The sequence below is a fragment of the Vicia villosa genome, linkage group LG1 (genome assembly GCF_029867415.1).
Source record: "Vicia villosa cultivar HV-30 ecotype Madison, WI linkage group LG1, Vvil1.0, whole genome shotgun sequence".
Classification (NCBI taxonomy): domain Eukaryota; kingdom Viridiplantae; phylum Streptophyta; class Magnoliopsida; order Fabales; family Fabaceae; genus Vicia; species Vicia villosa.
Window position 1 is genome coordinate 3,574,828 of NC_081180.1, and position 20,306 is coordinate 3,595,133.

At 34.9% G+C, this 20,306-nt stretch overlaps 3 protein-coding genes across 3 annotated transcripts; 1 reads left to right on the plus strand and 2 right to left on the minus strand.

Moving 5' to 3' along the window:
* Positions 1 to 4,925: 4,925 nt before the first annotated feature.
* Positions 4,926 to 6,800, minus strand: LOC131626782 (uncharacterized). The gene has a single exon (XM_058897621.1). It carries the CDS (start codon positions 6,678 to 6,680, stop codon positions 5,049 to 5,051), a length of 1,632 nt encoding a protein of 543 aa, XP_058753604.1. The 5' UTR covers positions 6,681 to 6,800; the 3' UTR covers positions 4,926 to 5,048.
* A 5,663-nt stretch (positions 6,801 to 12,463) lies between these two features.
* Positions 12,464 to 14,779, minus strand: LOC131599698 (DNA-directed RNA polymerases II and V subunit 8A-like). Its single transcript, XM_058871975.1, has 5 exons — positions 14,683 to 14,779; positions 14,031 to 14,128; positions 13,579 to 13,712; positions 13,154 to 13,251; positions 12,464 to 12,719 (listed from the first exon to the last, which is right to left on the minus strand). Exons 2-5 carry the CDS (start codon positions 14,101 to 14,103, stop codon positions 12,602 to 12,604), a joined length of 423 nt encoding a protein of 140 aa, XP_058727958.1. The 5' UTR covers positions 14,104 to 14,128; positions 14,683 to 14,779; the 3' UTR covers positions 12,464 to 12,601.
* A 1,616-nt stretch (positions 14,780 to 16,395) lies between these two features.
* On the plus strand, positions 16,396 to 18,918 carry LOC131626791 (uncharacterized). The gene is made up of 3 exons (XM_058897626.1): positions 16,396 to 16,621; positions 18,166 to 18,399; positions 18,507 to 18,918. Exons 1-3 carry the CDS (start codon positions 16,445 to 16,447, stop codon positions 18,726 to 18,728), a joined length of 633 nt encoding a protein of 210 aa, XP_058753609.1. The 5' UTR covers positions 16,396 to 16,444; the 3' UTR covers positions 18,729 to 18,918.
* Positions 18,919 to 20,306: the final 1,388 nt, after the last annotated feature.

Here is a 20,306-nt window from a genome sequence, read left to right on the forward strand (position 1 = left end):
GTTGGTTGATTTTGAGAGCTTAAGAACACTTGTCTACTGTAGCAAACATAGAGTTGAAGATTGGAAGCCTTGATCGTCGATTAATCGCCTTTGATGCTTGTTGATCTTCATCCTTTCCTTCTTGTGCAAGCTATCATTCTCATGGATAGCTAAATCCCTTTTGTATCAAGATAAGATGTAATCTTCCTAGCCTTTTGTATGTTTTTCTTGTGAATATATGTGTATGAACAAGTGATGATCAATATAGATGGTTTAGTTTGTTTATTAAAGCTTTTCTTTGGTATAAATGTTTGAGACATCAATGTTTGTATCTAGACCTAACTCATCATCTTTCAAACTATAATTTGCAGACATGGATTTAGAGTTTGATGTTTACTAAGTATCGGTTTTAAAACGTTATGTGTATTGTTTAAACGGTGGAGAAATCGTCGGTTAAACAATACGGTAAATCTAGCTATATCGTTGCGGACACGGACGATATAGGTGTCGATACGTAATTATATTGATCGTTAGCAAGTTCATAAGCGTATATTTATAAGGAAACATACAAACTTAGGTCGATGAAATCGAATCTTGATGCATTTTCTTTAACTTAGAACTTTCATTAATTTACTCTTTGCTACTAAAATTGAATGATCTTTTGCAAACCTAAAACTAAAGTAACATTAACTCAAGACAAAATAGGCTATAGAACGGCGGTGATATCGCAATAATCCCTGTGGATACGATATAAACGAAAAGTACACCACAATACTCTTTCAACAAAATCATGGACAGTTCATCTTCTTCTTCAGATTCTGATTCTTCAGGATCTTCTTCTCTAGCCTGAAAAGCGTTAGTGCATTTTTTAATATTAGATTTTAATGCAACAGACTTACCTTTCTTCTGAGGCTCGTTTGCGTCCAGCTCAATTTCATGGCTTCTCAAGGCACTGATAAACTCTTCCAAAGAAACTTCATTCAGATTCTTGGCAATCTTGAATGCTGTTACCATTGGACCCCATCTTCTGGGTAAGCTTCTGATAATCTTCTTTACATGATCAGCCTTGGTGTAGCCTTTGTCGAGAACTCTCAATCCAGCAGTCAGAGTTTGAAATCTTGAAAACATCTTTTCAATGTCTTCATCATCCTCCATCTTGAAGGCTTCATACTTCTGGATTAGTGCGAGAGCTTTGGTCTCCTTGACTTGAGCATTTCCTTCATGAGTCATCTTCAAGGACTCATATATGTCATGGGCCGTTTCCCTGTTAGATATCTTCTCATACTCAGCATGAGAGATAGCATTCAGCAAAACAGTCCTGCATTTGTGATGATTCTTGAAATCTTTCTTTTGATCATCATTCATTTCGCTTCTCGTGAGCCTTACACCAGTAGCTTTAACAGGATGTTTGTAACCATCCAACAGAAGATCCCATAGATCAGCATCTAGACCAAGAAAGTAACTTTCCAGTTTATCTTTCCAGTATTCAAAGTTTTCACCATCAAATACTGGTGGTCTAGTATAACCATTGTTACCATTGTATTGCTCAGCAGAGCCAGATGTAGATGCAGCTGGATTTGTTGGAATTTCACCAGCCATCTTTTACTGAAGCGTTTTTCTCTTCCGGAATCTTTTCTAAACACGGTTAAGTGCTTGCACCTTAGAACCGACGCTCTGATGCCAATTGAAGGATAGAAAAACACTTAGAAAGGGGGGGTTTGAATAAGTGTAGTCTTAAAAACTTGAACGATAAAAATAAATTGCACAGTTATTTTTATCTTGGTTCGTTGTTAACTAAACTACTCCAGTCCACCCCCACGGAGTGATTTACCTCACCTGAGGATTTAATCCACTAATCGCAACAGATTACAATGGTTTTCCACTTAGTCCGTGACTAAGTCTTCCAGAGTATCCTGATCACAACCTGATCACTCCAGGAACAAATGCTTAGACACAAGCTAAGACTTTCTTAGAGTATCCTGACCACCACGTGATCACTCTAATTACAACTGCTTAGACACAAGCTAAGACTTCCTAGAGTATCCTGATCAACACTTGATCACTCTAGTTACTTACAAATTAATGTAATCAATTCTAAGAGTATTACAAATGCTTCTGAAAAGCTATAATCACAACAGTGATATTTCTCTTAACGTTTAAGCTTAATCTCACTAATATATTACAACAGCAATGTAGTGAGCTTTGATGAAGATGAAGTTTCTGAGCTTTGAATTGAACAGCGTTTCAGCAAGTTAATATTCACAGAATTTTGTTCAGAGTTGTTCAAAGTTGTTAACCTTGCTTCTCATCAGAACTTCATATTTATAGGCGTTTGAGAAGATGACCGTTTAGCGCATTTAATGCTTTGCGTGTTCCGTACAGCTTTGCATTTAATGTTTCACGCTTTTGTCAACTACCTCGAGCCTTGTTCACGCTGTGTCTACTGACGTTGCCTTTAATAGCTTCCAACGTTCCTTTTGTCAGTCAGCGTAGCCTGCCACCTGTACTTTCTTCTGATCTGATGTTTGTGAATATAATATTTGAATATCATCAGAGTCAAACAGCTTGGTGCATAGCATCTTCTTGTCTTCTGACCTTGAAGTGCTTCTGAGCGTGATACCATGAGAACTTCAGTGCTTCTGCTTCTGACCTCAAGTTCTTCTGATGCTTTCATAGACCCATGTTCTGATTCTGCCTTGACCATCTTCTGATGTCTTGCCAGACCATGTTCTGATGTTGCATGCTGAACCTTCTGAGACAAAGCTTCTGAGCGCTGATTTGTGCATACTCTTTATATATTTCCTGAAAGGGAAATTGCAATGTATTAGAGTACCACATTATCTCACACAAAATTCATATCCTTGTTATCATCAAAACTAAGAATATTGATCAGAACAAATCTTGTTCTAACAAAAGTTTCCTCTTGAACCCTTCACCACGAGTCATATGGCAAATCCATTTACGTTCATTATTCCAATTCTCTTGGAATATGAGAAATATCCATCCATCCAAACTAGAGTTTGGCTCCAAACCTTATCCCAAACCGATATAATCTATCTTGGTTAAGTCTAGCAAGGTTCCCCACAAGCAGTTTTCTCCACATAACTTTTAGACTTGTTTCCTCTCAATACACCAACTTTCTAAAGTGTTTATGTTAAATATTTGTTTAATGGATTCATAATACATTAGACATTATAATCTAAACACTTTAAACATGTTTGAGATTCTAGAATTAGAAAGATATTTTAAATTTTTAAAAAATACGGAGAAAAAGAATTTCACCTATTTTATTATCACCCCTCCCAATTTGTGGCAGCACTCTCCTTCACATAAAATGTAAAAAGGAAGAGTGTGAATACGTGAGACAAATTTGCGAATTTAGAATAAGTCGCAAGATTGCTCGTTCCAAATTCTGGAGATTTACACATATGGCCTCCGAAATTATACATCTCATTCTCCCAATTTTTCTTATTCCAATTTTATTCCTGAAGAGATACAAAGAATTTTCAAATCAAATTTCCGGTACACCCTATCAAATTTTCAGTACGACCAAAAATTTCCACTTGCTCCTAAATTTCCACTTTATTAGATGGTATGATAATACGCACCGGAAATTTCAAAATTTCCATTATGATAATATGCACTGAAAATTTTAAAATTTCCAATAATATTGATAAATGATAATACCGGAAATTTTGAAATTTTCGGTAGCAAATACAAGAAATTTTGAAATTTCCAGTACAATATACCAAAAAATTTTCAAGAAATACCGTAAATCTTACTAGTTTTTGCCAAATTTCCCATAGGCCTTCGAAATTTCCGATATCGTCAAAGAATTTGAAAAATCCAATTTTTCTCGTAAATTGTGAAAACGTGGTAATGAAAATTAATCGGACAATTTGGTCTTTTCTTAAGTTGGGGGTCTCATGTATAATTTGGAGGTGGCAAAGACAAATTCTCCAAATTCTTATATCTATTCACACCATTTTATCTTATTTTCTCCGGATACACAACAACTCCCTAATACAGATAACCCATTTGCATTTTCAAAATTTTTGGTCTAAAAATTTAATAAATGGATAAACTTTTCCTCTTTGGAATGTTGTTAAACTAACAGAAAAACTTGAATCGTCAAGACAAAGAAAGCCCTTCCCAAATGTGAGGAAGTGACTCAGAACATTTAGTTGTTAGGTTTTAGTTTCTTCAGCAACTACAAAAACAATCAAGTTTTATACCACTAAATAGCATCCGCAATTCCCTTGGCTAATATTTGGGGAAAATATATAATGACTTAACTTTGAAATTGACTCATTCCAAAAACAAAGATTAAGAAGAAACTGACTCATTCTAGTGAAAACGAACTTTTGATCAAGAAGTAAATCATCACACCCTGATATGGTCCTCTACAGTTATAAATGCACAAAGACAATCCTTTTCAGAAACTACTACAAAATAAACATACAAAATGTGTCAACTTTCACCAGGAGGCGGAGTACCGCAGATTCAAATGCCCTATAACATGTCACACCAAAATTTGACAGGTTGATCACCATTGCGCCAGTGGTTTCCAGAGACCCTATGGACTTCCTTGTTAATCATAAAAAAACATGGATCATTCAAATAACACAAACCCAATACAAAGCAATGACCCATCATTTTCAACTTCTCATCCGCCTCAAACATAAAAACATCAGAGCAGGTACAACCTCTGCTGATCACAGACTCATTCAATCACAAGTTCATAACCCTCCACTCATTTCTAAAGAAAAGCAATTCCTCAACAAGTTATTAATATCTTACAAATACATGCCAACCGAGGTCAGGTTTGAAGAAAAAAAAACAGTATGCTCAATACTAGAAAATTCAAGGCCACCGTCATCAGGTCTTTTGGTTAAAACATCAATAATAGTAATAATAAAAAGATAGCAGCAATAATGAACCACACATTAGTCAACAAAACAAACTTGAATCAACCAACCTAATGAAGTTTCAAAATTTCATAACCGTTACAAATAAAAAGTCAATAAAATAAATCATGGAAAAATCACCCCATAACAACATCAGGAAAATCACACAGAAAGAGTTCTCAATTTCCTCAAGCGCTTGACAGATGGTGTACCAACTATTGTCCTCCGGACCTTCTTCAGTTTCGCCTTTTTGGTCTGGGAAGACATCTCCCTGACCGGACCTGGAGGAACACCCTTTTTGAGTGCACTTCCTCTTGGTGTAACAGAGGGAGGAATTCTCAAACTCTGAGGAGGTAAAGGACTGTTTGGCTTCCATACCAAGTTATTTTTCATGGAAAATCTTACCATCTTCGAACTTTTCTCCCCACTCTTAGCTACTGCAGAGTCTTCAGCGTCTCCACCATTCGATTCAAGATCCTTAGATATCTTCCCCGTAGAATTCTTGGTTCTTTTTCTCTTCTTAGATACAGTCTCGGTAGCAGCTCTGGGTGTAACACATAAACTTGTATCACCATCATCCAAACCTGCTTCCGCTGCAACCTTCTCAAACTGTTTTTGGAGATTTGAAATCACAGTCTCCGTCAAAACCAACTCGTCGTCAACTTCTTCATCAACCAAATCCCCACCATTTTCAGTAGCAACATTCTTATCGCCATTCTCAGCAGAATCCTTATCTTTCTTCTTCTTCTTCTTACTCTTCTTTTCCTTCTTCACTTTATCAACAGAATCCTCCTTATCCTTCTTGCATTTCTTCAGCAACTTCCCATTAACAACATCAGCATCAACCTCAACATCAGGAACCAAATCCGACACTTCTTCATCACCCCTTCCAACAGAATCCGGAATCGAAAACTCAAACCCCGAAATACCAGCATCCTTCTCCAGCTTCAAAAACTCGCGATGCAGCTCAAACAAAACCTTCCTATTCCCCTGAACACAATCCGGAGCAGAAGCCAGCTCAAACAACTTCGAACCAAAACCCATCGCCAACGCAATCGTCCCCAAATTCACAACATCAACATTCCCCTCACCACCTTCCTCCCCACTCTTCTTAACCTCCAACAACCTCCTCCCATTCCTCAACAACACATCAAACAAACCACTCTTAATCTTCCCTAACAAAACCTTATCCCCCAATTTCCCCATCACAGTAAAAAACGGCTTAAACATCACTTCCAAAACCTCTTCCTTAATCGGAAGAAACGGCGTAAACTCCTCGAGAAAAACCGAAGCAACATGATAATTAACCCCACTCCCCTGCAACAACTTATCTGTCGAACCAAAAGTAGCATCATCCAAACAATTCACAATAACCTTCACAAATTCCAAATCCCATGAATTCTTATTAATCAGCGAAAAACCCTTGGAAACAAATCTACGAATCAGAAGATAGAATTTATCTAACCTCAACGCATCGATACCGGACCATTCACGACGCATCGTGACGAAGAACGTTTCAAAATACTGAACGGCGAACGAAGGATGGAGTATCAAGAGAAGCGAAGAGAGCCGATCGATGAGCTCGGCTTGAACGAGCGGCTTATCGGAGTGCCAGACGCAGTAGAAGAGACCTTTCCAGAGCTTTCTGGCGTCGTCGTCGGGGAGTGGTTGGGATTGAGATGGGAGCCATGATTTTAGGAGGAGGCGGAGAGATTTTTCGCGGGGGGATTTCTGAGAAATGGCGAGCTGTTTTATGATGGAACGGCCGAGTTCTGATGAAGCGGTGTTCGCCATTGATGCGGCGGAGAAGAGAGAAGAAAGTGAAAAACGTAAACCCTAGAAATAAGGTTGATAGTGTATTAGTAGAGTTAGTTGGGGTGGAAATATAAAAACGGAAAGAGTTCAAGTTGACGTAGCTATATGCGCATATGAATTGTGATATACTACTAGGCAAGTGATTGATTTTTTTTTTTTTCATGAGTATAATGTTATTTTATAAATATAATAATAAATACAAGATCAATTAAATATACTTAATTTTATCTTTCTGAAATTTATCAACCAATCAGCTAAATAGGTTAAATTTTTTTTTTTTTAATTTCAAGTATAATATAATTACATAACAAGAGAAAAAGACCATTGAATTACAAAGAGTAGTTATATCGAATAAAACAAGAAGTATTGACCTGAAGCACAGATAAAAATAGCATTCAAGCATAACAAAGGGATCAAACGAGTAAAATGAAATCCAAACATAACAAAGGGTTAACAACAGTAGTAGATTGGATAATGTTCAGGCCCATAAGATGGCTCAGTTAACCATTAAGGATAGAAACAAAATGTGGGTCCTATTAGGGTTCGGGTTTTTTTTTTTTTTATAAAAAGATCAAACTAGCAAAAAGAAGAGCGGCAAAAGAATTTATCGCCTACAAGGAGGCAAAGATTATTAAGTGGGACCACTAATGACCCCAACGACTTAAAAATCATATACCACACAATCGAAACCACCTTATGAGTAAAAAATAGTAAGAAATCAATTCTACGAATCCCTTACAGACAAGACAAGAAACCTTATGAGGATCAACTATAACCTTATGATTAAACATATTCTCTCTAGTATAGAGATATTATCTAATAGAAGTTGCCAAGAAAAAACCATCACTTTAGAAGTGGGCCTAGTTAATCATATGGTGGGAAGGATTAACTCTGATAGTGCGATGGGGTCAATTTGGATAGTAAGCTCTAATAGGATAAAAAAGATTAAGAACTTCAAAACGTGAAATTCCTAGCATGACGCCACCACCACATATCTTTAACCAAAGAAAGAGTCGTTCATTGAATAACAAAAAGAAGGCCACAACCCATTATATCTCATAAACAAAAATATCTCTTCCATCCGAAATCCCAAATTAAAATATCATCCTCCCATAGACCAAACTCACTCATTAATTGAGCTTGTTGCTCAAAGATATTAAAGAGCCTAGGAAACCTAACTTTGAGAGTTATGGACCTAACCAGCATGCCAGACCAAAAATAAGTGTGGAGGCCGGATCCCATTTTCTCACTAGTGTTATGTGAAAACTAATAGAATGAGTCAAGTTCTTTGTAATCAAGGACAGACATTTCTTTCCACCACATGGAAACATAACAGAAACCAAAAGTGTACCCCCAAGAAGGATGAAACATCAAAAGCATCTAACCAAAAGGATCTCATACCAAAGACCAATGGCACTTGAGATCAACTTCCACCTCCAATTTGGCCAAAAGGGCCAAGTTGACCCCCCAGAGATCTCATGCCCTTAGTCCACCTTTACTTTGAGCTTTCATACTTCAAACCACTTAATTTGATAAAGATTATCTTTATCCTTCACACTACCCTAGACAAATCTTCTTTAGCTGGTTAAACATGGAATTAATTAAAACCACTCGCCCTCCTAGACTAGCATACTTATGCTTCCACGAGAGTAGCTGCTTAGTTAACAGATTAACCAAGGGACCCCACGTGGCCTCAAGGCATGATTTTGCCCCCCACAAGGAAACCATTGTACCTAAAGGGGGGGGGGGACTCAAGCGTACAATGGATAAAATCTCCAACTCTGGCAAAAAATTAATGGGTCCATATTAACCCATATAAGACCGCTCTTTGAAAAATTAACTTGGAGGTCCGAAATAAGCTCAAACCCCTAAGAATAGCCTTGATAAGCTAAATATTCTCAATATAGGACTTGACTAAGATTAAGGTGCCATCTGCATATTGAAGATGAGAGACTTCCATATTCGAGGAGTCCATCTTAAAGCCATAGAAAAGATTCAACTCTACAACCCTGATAGAGAACTGACTAAAACTTTATACAACAAGCAGGAAAAGAAAATGAGAAAGAGGAATACTTGCTTAAAACCCCTATGAATTTTAATATATTGAGTGGATTAACCAATGTCACAAGATTCCTAGAAAACACACAAGCATAGATATCTGATAAGCTTATAATCTAGAAAAATCAAAGTAATCGATCATAAGCTTTTTCAAAATCCATCTTATAAATGAGACAATTTTATTTTCTTTTCTTTGCAAAATCAATTGACTCATTCACAGCCACCACACCGTCCACCAATAACCTTCCTTTGAGGAAACCTGACTGACTAAGGGAAATAAGCATGTCTAATACCTTTCTAAGTTCGGCCGCCAACACCTTAACAACCAACTTGCAAAGAGATTCTACTAGAGAGATTGGCCTTAAATCATTCAAATGAGTCAAGAATTCAACATTAGGGATCAGTGCACAAAGTAAGAAGAAACGTTAAAAGGGATAAATGAAAAGTAATGGAACTGATCAAACATACTCTCCAAATCATCCTTAAGTAGATACAAAAGTATTTTCATGAAGTAAAAATTAAATCGAATAAGACAAAGATTTTTATTCCCATCATATTAAGTCACAACGTATCTAATTCTAGGAGAAGAAAACATGCAGAAAGGGCATCATCATCCTTATTAGAAAACGAGAAGAAAGAAGCTTCATCTAGATGAGGCCTATTAGTAAGAGATTTTATAAAATGATTGTAAATTTAATTAACAACCCCATGACAAACCTCAGACACCCTTTAATCCAATCATCACCAACCTTAAGATTTAAAAAACATTCCTTTGTGTTTGACATAAGCATGAAAAAAAAACTAGTACTAGCATCTCCTTATATAATTAATCCTTGCAAATATATTACTGTTGGCTTAGTTCATGTAAACTCTTTATGGTTTTGATTATTGCAAAGATTTTTTATTTTACTTTTGGTCCTTATTCTTTTATTAGTCTTTGCAAAATTTACTTATGTTGAAATTGATTATTGTAATATGTAGAATATTTGACTTTAGTAACATAATGACTAAAATAAAATAAATAAAAATAAAACATTTGATTATAGTAACATAAAGATTGAAATCAAATAGATAAAATTAGAATTTTTTATTTTAGTGATATAAGGACTAAAGTTGATTTATATTAGAATTGATCATCAAATAGGGAAAATATTTTAGTTTATTGACATAAGGACTAAAACCAAATAAATAAAATTAGAATATTTGATTTTAGTGACACTAAATCAAGGATCTAAAAGCAACCATTCAAGTTTTCATCTTTAAAGAAATTCAAAACTCACGTGTTAGTATGAAAAATAAGATGGAATTAAACATTGGAAGGAGACTTTGGGGTTGTAAAGAATGAGTGGTAAGTTCTAACTTTTTTCCCCTTTTCTTTATGGTCAAAGGTTTGAGATTAAAGGTGATAAAAACATGATGTCATAAAAAAAAGCAAAACCACGTGTTCTAGAGAGAAGTTAGACTCTCTCTCTCTCTCTCTAACTTATCGTGTTTCACCCCTTTCCTTGTTCTAGGGTTTGGGCGGCGAGTTTATTTCGTCTTTATCCAACTTTTTCTGGTTTTGTTCTCCCGATCTTTCTTGGTTTTTTTAGTTTTTCTTGAAGTTTGTTCGCGTGTTCCTTTTCCTAGTATCGACTTGCTTTCATGGAGAAATGGAAATGTATCCCTTTATCAAAGGAGGAGGAGGAGGAGGAGGAGGAGGAGGAAGGGGTTACGGCGGAGGTGGAAGAAGGTAGTGAGGAGGAGGTGTTTCAAAGGACTTTAGCTGGTAAACTCTGGACTGATAATAGTTTCAATACCCGTGCTTTTACAAGTAAGATGATCAACGCTTGGAAGCTGAAGGGGCCAGTGGAAACCCAAGAACTTAGTAAGACTCTATTTTTGTTTCGTTTTTCTTCAAGACGGGATCTAGAGAATGTCCTGAGGAATTGACCTTGGAGCTTCGATAGAAACTTGTTGGTGTTGTCTAGGGTTTCGGGTGAAGAACAGACGTCTGAACTTAACATGCATTTTGGGGTGTTTTGGGTTAGGGTTTATGAACTTCCCCTTATTCTGAGATCTGAGGTGATGGCAAAGAAGCTAGGAGGCATTCTGGGGAAATTCGAGGAGATGGATCTTAAGGAAGGCCATCGCAACGAAAGGTTCTTGAGGATTAAGGCTACAATGGATCTTAAATTTCCTTTGAAGCGGGGGGCAGTGGTGCGTTTTAAGGAGAAGAACTTGAGGGTTCACTTCAAGTACGAACGATCGCCTACCTTCTGTTTTGCTTGTGGAAGATTGGGACACCAACTTAAAGATTGTGATGTGCTAGGAGATCTTAGTGACAAAGATTATGAAGATCTGGAAGAACAAGACTTGTCCTATGGACTGTGGCTTAGAGCGTCCCCTTTGCCCAGAATCCCTGAAGACCAAAAGCGTAAAGATTCTAGTTCTAGCACGTGCAGCAAAAGCTTATTCAATATATCCTCAAGTCATAGTAGGTGTGGAGAGAAAGGAAAGGAGAAGGAGGATGATGTGAAGGTTGAACAAAACCTTAACAGTAAAGGGAACCCTATAGAAAATAAGACTGGCGAGGAGGGACCAAAACAAAATAACACTTTGGCGATTGAACTGATGGCTGAGTCGCCCGGGGCTATTGATATCTCAAACATTGGGAACGGAAATGGCAAGTACCCCAAAGGAGAACCCATCAAAAGGAGGAAATGGACGAGAAGGAAAGTGACCAAGAAGAGCTCTGAACATCCAGTTGTTCATGCAAAAGGGGAGCATGGCAAGCGACAACTTGTTGATGTGATCATAACTAAAGACTACTCTAAGGTTGGTGCAGGGGGTGAGAAGAAGAGGAAGCAGGAAATTGTGGCTGGAGGTAAAGCTACTATGGGACCAGAGGTGGTGTTGGAATCCTAACACCGCCTACAACAGTGATATCAAGTTTTTTTTTCATGGAATCATAAATATCAAGAATGCAACTAAGTTAATCTTATTTTTGAGATAAAATGGAAATATGGTAACTGGTCCTGAGGAGATAGCTAAACACTTTGTTGATAATTTCATTTCCTTATTCAATGGGGTAAAGGAACATCTATATATGGTCTCATAGAGGAAGTAGTTCCTAATTTGGTCAGCAACAATACAAACATCATTCTCTCTTTGACCCCTATTGTTTAGGAGAGTTAGGTCTCAAATCTCTAATCCTTAAAAGATGCACATCTTTTTCATTCTTCTAGAAGTCAAAATATTAATTTAGCTAAGATCATCTAGCACAAATACATTCCTCCCTCTAAATCTCTTTTAGTCTAGAGGATTTTCACAAAAAGATGTCAACTGATAAAAACCTCAAGCTAGATGATGGAGCATTCCTGTCATCTGCAACCTCTGACTTTCTCAAATAGGAGCAAATAGTATTATTCTAATCTTGACTTTGAAGTAAAGCTAAAATATTATTGATTATAATCAAGAGATTGTAATTTATATGACATTCGCTAATAGTATTGTAGAGTGGATTTGTTTCAAAAATAGTGTTTTGACACCAATATGATAAATGGATAACACTCATCCCATCTCCTTTTGTTATTTTAAAAATCTAACTCTTCACCCTGTAAAACAAATTTTGTATAATTAAATCCATCATGTGAAAATATTTGAATTTAAGAAATAGGTATAAACAATTAAAATTAACTTATAAATTTGCGAGCATTTCCATATCTAAAAAATTAATATACTCAAACGCTTCAGAGAACCATTCAAAACGAAAATTTAATCTCCCAAATCATCTTATACAAATTACCAATACTTGTTTGCTAGTGTATTTGTCTTTTCAGCAAGAGGTAACAATCAGCAGTTCAAGTTTCAAGCTTCCTTATTAGTAAAAACAAATTCTGATCAACTGCAAACTTGACACAGTGGGAAGGATCACCTCTCAGCATCAGCTGAAGTCCACCAAATGATGCATATACCTCTCTGGAGAAAAACACAAGAATACAGTGAGATACTAGCCAGACTCATAAAACAAAAATAAGTAGTGGATTCATGAATATTCCTGCAAACCCGATGATTCTTTGAAAAGCACTTCGTTGTGTTGAATACAATCCAAGTATAGTAACAAAGGGTCGATTCATTTATCGCAAAGCAAATAGTAATATAGTCAAACTCGTCTAAATAAGCAGACCGATAAACTCCTACTTCTCTGAGTTTCACTTTGTCATGTGAAGTTGGGTTTATCATGTCACTAGTTAAGGTCGATAACATTACATGGATCAATCAAAGAATTTTCTGATGAACCGTGTATAATGACAACATTACAACATCCTACAATCTTAATTCTCAAGTGATATTTCGGATTAAAATAAAATGGAGTAATACAAATAAATATTACGTGGGAAACATTTACATACACTTCAGGTGGAGAACGTGAAAGTCCATCAGCTGTAATGTCATATAACCTTCCATACATGATGTATTCAAACTTTTCTTGAATTGAAACTGGGCCATCCTGGAGGGGAAACCAATTCAATGAAAAGGCAATATCCATTACTCGTAAGAAAATAAAATCATTTATACTGCTTTAACTTTAACAAATATCTATTGTAGATAACACGAAACAAACATATCCCAACTGAAAAGCTCAATAACATAATATTGTGAATACAATTTGTGTATGAGATCAAAAGAACGGTTTTATTGGATAAGTCCGCAAACGATCAAACAGATAATAAAGCATATATTAGAGTTGGATTATGTCGATAAATAACTGCTTTTTTATATTGGATAAAAATACAATATAGCATGGATCCACAAATGAAATGAGTATTAAATTTACCTTGGTATTTAAAACAAGAGACGGAGACAAAGCCAACAAGAATCTTTCCTTTCTGTTGATAGGATAAATTTCTGTATTTACATCTAGAAGCATGTACATGCCATACTTCTCGCTTCGCGCAACGATCCGGGAAACTACAAAAAGATATTCATGAAACTATAAAGTTTATGCCAACTTAAGCTTGATCAATTCAAGTATCAAAAGAACGTAGACAGTAGAAAAGCACACATACAAATAGAGGGGATTATAAAACTATGTCACTATATGTAGCAAGTAGAAATGAAACGAGTGTAAATACACGGAGATTTAATATAAAAAATGGCATCTGAGGAGTATTATAATTAACTCTATATAACAATTTTGCAAATCTAAAACACCCATAACACAAATGCAATTTGAACCTTTTTTGCTTTATCCTTCAAAAATAAAAACAAAATGAGAGATGCACATACCCTTGTCATACTTTTTACCATCTGGGTCTATATCCTCAACCTTAAAAAAGTCATCAAAGAGAAGCTCACTCATCCTTCAAAGTCAGTTGGGAGCCTCACTAAACACACAGATAAAATAAACATTAGAACTGGAGTTTAGAGAGCATCATATTATTTATACCTAATTGAAAATTAAAAATTATGCACACTAAAATGAAATCACTGCAAAACCCAACCTTCTAGAATCTCAATCAAAACATTTTCATAAATAATGCCTAACATAACATGATTAGAACATACACAAAAAACAGTAAATTTGTTGAGAAACATTTTTCACTCAGGTCAACCATTTTTTTAATAAATAGGCTATCAACTTTGTTGAGACAATTTTTCAAACAGATGGTATGCATAAAAAAGAAGAACAATATTTATAGAATCACTCATAATCACATGCATATCAACAAAGGACATTAGTATTCACATCAGAAAAGCTTGATAAATCGAGCGCAACAACTACTAACAGCAATTTAAATGAAAAAAATGCTTACAAACTCTAAAAGCAGTGAATAACAGTGGAAAAAGCTAAAAAAACAAAAGATGAAGCAAGTTTGAATTAAAATAGGTTAGTGTGGCAGATAGAATAGAGATTAGGGAGAAAGAGAAAGAAAGGCACCGTGCGACGGAGAAGAAGCTGAGGCGCGAGGGAAAGTGAAGGAGCGGGTTTTGTTTTTGGGTTTGTATTAAGAAGCCGGTTTTATTTATGTTTTTGTATTAAATAATTTTATATATTAGTATACAACAAACAAAAATTTACATAGTAAATATTCTAAATGAAATTATTGTTTTTTCTTAAGATAGATAACAATAAAAGTATATTTTGAAATAAAGATAGTCCTTTGTTATAAAAATTATTTCTTTATATTTTTAAAATGAATAATTATCAAGTAAAAAATGAATAATAAAAAAGTTATAAATATATTTTTATAATTTTTTCAAAATTGTTTGAAACATAATATTTCTCTCACAAAAATGAGCAATTACAAGGAGAAGTACAAATTGAGAAGGTTTGGAAGGATTGAAGGATGCAGTAAAGTGGAATTATAAATTAATAAGGAAGTGTATAAAACAATTAAAAAAGAGAACTAAAAATTGGGAGTAGGTGTGAGACTAATTCGTAGAATAAGGAGTTTAATTAATGAAGATTGGGGATTCAATAATCTAATATCTATAATATCTACCGGAAAGGAAGTAAGTATGTAGATGTACTTGCGAGATTAGGAATGAATAGAGGTGAAAATAGGTTAGACTTTAGAAGATTTGAGTATATCTATGATAAATTTTTATCGAGAAAATTTTCGATAAAAATCTCTTAGGAAAAATATCTCAATGATATGTTCTTCTCCACAACAATGGATAAGTCTATCACAAACTTATTCACTCTTATGATCATCTCAAATCATTAATCTCAAAATGTTTTGTTTTGATCACAACGGTTAACATTCGCCTTTATCGTTTTATCTTCACGATCAAAGACTTAAATCATGTGTACTTATACTTTTGCTTTGTACAACTTCTTCAAATAAGAGGAGGCGCAAGTACCATTGGCGCCATAATGTATTGATTTTTCATTTTTTTTTATAAGTCTTCATTCTCATTCATTTTCCACACATTTTATCATTTCATCTTCTCATTTATTTTCTCATGTTTGTTATTCGATTCCCAAATCTCTGATGAAGATTCGATTTTAGAACACTAAGGCCTTGAGCACCTTGGTGGAGAATCCAATAACAAACATGATCATCTATTTTAATAATCATTTAGAAGAAGATAAAATGAGAAGATGTGTGGAAAATAGTGGAAAACGGATACCTATTTATAAGAGAATCCAATGCACTATGGCGCTAGAGTTACTGACGTCTCCTTTTAGCCTCAAATCATAGTGCATGCGCCATAGGGTCTGATGTCAATATATTAATTTGAGTGTAAGCGCCAATAACATTGACACATCCTCTTAGATATAATTTTTTTATTTGAAACATGATTATTTTAGTGAATAATGTGGAATGTTGATTATTTTTGTATTTAAATTGAAAAAATTGGTTATTTAAAAAAACATTCTAGTTTTTTTAAAATAATTAATATCAAATTATTTTTTTATTCTGTTTATACCATATTAATTTTGATTTGAAATATCACTGTTGTGTTAACTTTTAATCCTATTCAAATCTAGGATAAATTTTTTAACTAGATAAACAGAATAAAATGAAATACCTATCAAATAAATTTATTATATTATATTGTCTTATTAAATAACAATAGATATTAAAACTAGTAATAAAAATTTGAAAATATTGTAGGAATAAAGACATTAAAACCATTGAGTTGACATGAATTAGGGGTTATGGTGTATTGAAAAAGGTGAAGGAAAAGAAAGCATGGCAGGACTTGTAAACCTAAGAATAGGAGGAGGTCCGTCGTCAGTCCTAAGCACGTCACGCCGTTCCCAATTCCCCAAACAGTTGGACTCTGTTGACCAAAAATGGAGTCGTTTGCACCACAAACTCAACATCAACGCCAGATTCACTTGCCTCTTCTCAGACAACAAAAGAGAGGTAACTATTTCTTTTCAATTGAAATTCATTCCTTTCGATTTAATAATCGAAATTTGAACTACTTCAGTGTTTTTATCTGTTGCTAATTTTCTAGAATTATCATTTGCCTTATCCGTAGCCAATACCGACATGTTTTAGAGATGATGATAGGCAATTATTTTTTTCGCTTTGCGTTTGAGTATTGGAATATGTAGCATTTCACGATTTGTATACATTAGAATGACATTTCAAATGGATTAGTTTGATTTTTTTTTGAAAAAGTGAACAAAATGGATTAAATTAAGTTAAGTGGTTTATTATTCCCACTAGAAGAGAAGCATTAAATGAAGCACATTGAATGCACACGACCAAACGAGAAAAATTGTATCATACAGCATCAATACGAGAATAAAGTAAGGATAGTAGAGATAAAGATGTTGTGTTGGATGTGTGGTAAAACTAGATAGAATTAGACCCCATTGTTGTTGTTATGGAAATTGTGTCTAGGTCTCTAGGACAGGCGACCTTGGAAAATTTTCTTGCAGGTCGCCACCGGAAGTGGCTATGACTAATCCTTCTCTTCACATGATTTGGACTTGTAATATGTTGAATTTGTGATTTTTGTGTATTTATATTAGATCACATTCATCTCTATTTATAATGGCATATATAGAATGAATAGAGAATAACTACAATAAATGACAATTGATATAATTTGCTAATTTAAATCCTAATCTATGATTCAATTCCTAATACAATATATTTGAATTTAATTATTACGGTTTCTTTATCCAATTTTTTGTCACGCGACTCTTAGATGTGAAGGTAATCCGGTACACATAGAGTACACTAACTTGATAACTCTACCGATGCTAAGTGGTAAGAGTCATAAAGTTTATCTGAGTGTGAAGGGTATGAAAAGTGTGTCCTCTCAATGTGCAACGATTGCGAGCTTATATAAGGTCTCCTAAACTCTGAGTCCTTTATGACCAATTTATTTGTCATTACGATATTATCTGTCTCCCTTTCTAGCTAGGGACAATAAATGGACATCAAGTCCCTTGTTCCTCTGTCTGAGATCGGCCATTTATGACAGTTAATATTTTCATAAAGCTATGTCCTTGTATTGATGTGTACCAGGCTACCAGCTATCAGTTGGATGTACCTGCTTTGGGCCGGTCTAGAGGGAGATCGGAATGTAAAATTCCATAATGCAATGCTGATCATCATTTTCTTTTCCTTCACCAATAATCTTTCAAAACTGCCTTTCTTGACTGAACTTGTCTGGTTTGTTATTTACCTTAGTTTATTCTGTTGGCTTGTTCATGTAGCACAACTTTAGTTTTAATGATAGCTGGCAAAATTGTATTATGTACTTTAGTTTGAGAAAGAGGAAAAGAATTCTCATTATCGGTTTATACTGATCTAATTTTGGCGTCACGATTAGTTGTCCATAGAAACTAGTTTATCACTAAAATCAATTTCATATCTTGTGATGTTGGGCAGTGTATATATTGTCGCTGATACCTGGCAAAACTGAAACTATAATTGATTTTGGATTGCAGGATCAAGCTAGAAAGGCATTAGAAGGTGCACTAAGTGGGAAGAAAGTTGAATTTGAGAAGTGGGACAAAGAAATCAAAAGACGAGAAGAGGTAGGAGGAGGAGGAGGAGGTGGCACCAGCGGTGGTGGAGGAGGTTGGTTTGGGTGGGGGAGATGGTTTGGATGGTCTAATGATGATAATTTTTGGCATGAAGCAAAACAAGCAAGTCTTACTATACTCGGCATCGTTCTTATAGTAAGAAATTTCCTCATACTACTTTCGATTCGTTTGCTAAAAGTCATAACTCATAAGTTCACATTTAATATTAAAAACTATTTTACCTTTTCTCTCTTCATTTGCAGTATCTCCTAGTTGCAAAAGGTGACTTGATCCTCGCCTCCATCATCAATCCATTGCTGTATGGACTTCGTGGAGTGAGAAATGGATTTGGTCTGACAACATCAGGAGTTTTGAAAAATACTTCTAACGGTAATCAGCCTGATTTTGACGGCTCTTTGAAGAAGGAAGATTACAAAAGTGCTTCTGCTAAAGAGAGTGTTGTAAGAAAATGGGGTAGTGATTAATGGTTCACTTGTTTATCACAGGTTAGGCACCATCCTTTTAGAGCAGAATGTTGTTTATATTACCTCTGATTGTGGTTCTACATCACCTTAATTGGCTCCATGCTGTATATTAGTGTGGCGATTTTTGTTGTAAACCGAAATGTTTTTTCTTCCCTTGGCATCTGAATGATTAATTTAGGTTTTCTGGTTATGCTGAGAATGTAGTTCATGTGAAAAGTATCCTTTACAAGCTTGCAATTGGTACGGGAATTTAGTTTCTCTAAACATTTTAATTCAGGTAGTTTGATCCATGTAGCCCGATCTCACTTAATAGTCTGTGATTGAATTATTTGTGCATTTTTTCCGTCTGAAAATGTGTTACACAGTTAACATCTTTAGATAAAATTGAGCTGGCCTGAAAGCTGGAATTTGCTTGTTTTGAATCATAAGAACGATTCTATAGTAATAATTTTAATAGTAATGAACTGTTGAAATTGGTATTTTACACCAAATTAAGAGTAACCATGATCATCTATCTGTAGAACGATTCTATAATAACGACGTGCTTTCCTCCATCCTCATTATATTCCAACTAAAATGATGGACCTGACAATATAATCGAGCTACATTCATGCTATCCAATAATTTATAAAATGATTAATGATAACTAATCCTTCCAAAAAGAATTATTCAACTTTTTTATTTGCTTTCATTAGCTGGCAATTCACTCATTCTTTAATAATTCTTCAGCAAAATGCCAGAATGTAAGATTGTAATCAATCTCCTACAGTAATCATAGATTCTTATCTCTAAATTATTTTTTTAAGAATTATTGATCATCTAAAGAGTTTCCTTGTCTTAATTACATTTCAAGATAAAATATGAATGACAAATATTCAATATGTGTATACAACCTATTTATACAGTTTTTAAGTTTTAAATTGCTTTTTTTTCTTCTCTCTAAATCATTTTTTTCACTTTTCTTTCAAGGATTTTGGTCAGTCTCTCTTTATAAGTCAACCACAACTTTGTAAATAAATTTAATTCTTTTTGTTTATTAGTGCATCTGATCTAATATCTCAGAATTTGGATTAAACATAACTCATCTCTATAAAATCAATTTGTAAAGTGAGTATTGTTTCTACTTATAAACACAACACATGTCATATCTTTAAGGTTATGTTTGGATACAATAAAAAGAACGGAGCAGAATGGAACAGAGCGGGATAGAATGGAGCGGAACGGAGCGGAATGGAATAAATACGTCTTTCCATTGTTTGGGAACTTCACGATGGAATAGAGTAATTTTTTCATTCCGCCCAGATCGGAGGGTACAAAAAATGGTGGAATGGGATGGAATACATTCCATCCTATACCACTCCATTCCATCCGTTTTTAATCAATCCAAACGATGGAACATAAACGTATTCCATTCCATTCCGCTCCATTCAATCCTATTCCATCAATCCAAACATACCCTAAAGATGGCAATTTGGCCGGTAGGGTTTAAACCCGCAAAATGGGTACGAGTACGAGTAATTACCTATTAAAATAAACGGGTATGGGTGTTGGCACGAGTATCTTACTATCCACCTCATC

Excerpts from the sequence above, each read along its gene's own strand:
- LOC131626782 (XM_058897621.1), bottom strand. The coding sequence starts at position 6,680 with ATGGCGAACACCGCTTCATCAGAACTCGGCCGTTCCATCATAAAACAG.
- LOC131599698 (XM_058871975.1), bottom strand. The coding sequence starts at position 14,103 with ATGAGTGAGCTTCTCTTTGATGACTTTTTTAAGGTTGAGGATATAGAC. Across the intron at positions 13,713-14,030 it reads TGGTAAAAAGTATGACAAGG|TTTCCCGGATCGTTGCGCGA; the intron begins GTATGTGCATCT and ends ATCTTTTTGTAG. Across the intron at positions 13,252-13,578 it reads CTCTTGTTTTAAATACCAAG|GATGGCCCAGTTTCAATTCA; the intron begins GTAAATTTAATA and ends TTTCCCCTCCAG.
- LOC131626791 (XM_058897626.1), top strand. The coding sequence starts at position 16,445 with ATGGCAGGACTTGTAAACCTAAGAATAGGAGGAGGTCCGTCGTCAGTC. Across the intron at positions 16,622-18,165 it reads TCTCAGACAACAAAAGAGAG|GATCAAGCTAGAAAGGCATT; the intron begins GTAACTATTTCT and ends TTTGGATTGCAG. Across the intron at positions 18,400-18,506 it reads TACTCGGCATCGTTCTTATA|TATCTCCTAGTTGCAAAAGG; the intron begins GTAAGAAATTTC and ends CTTCATTTGCAG.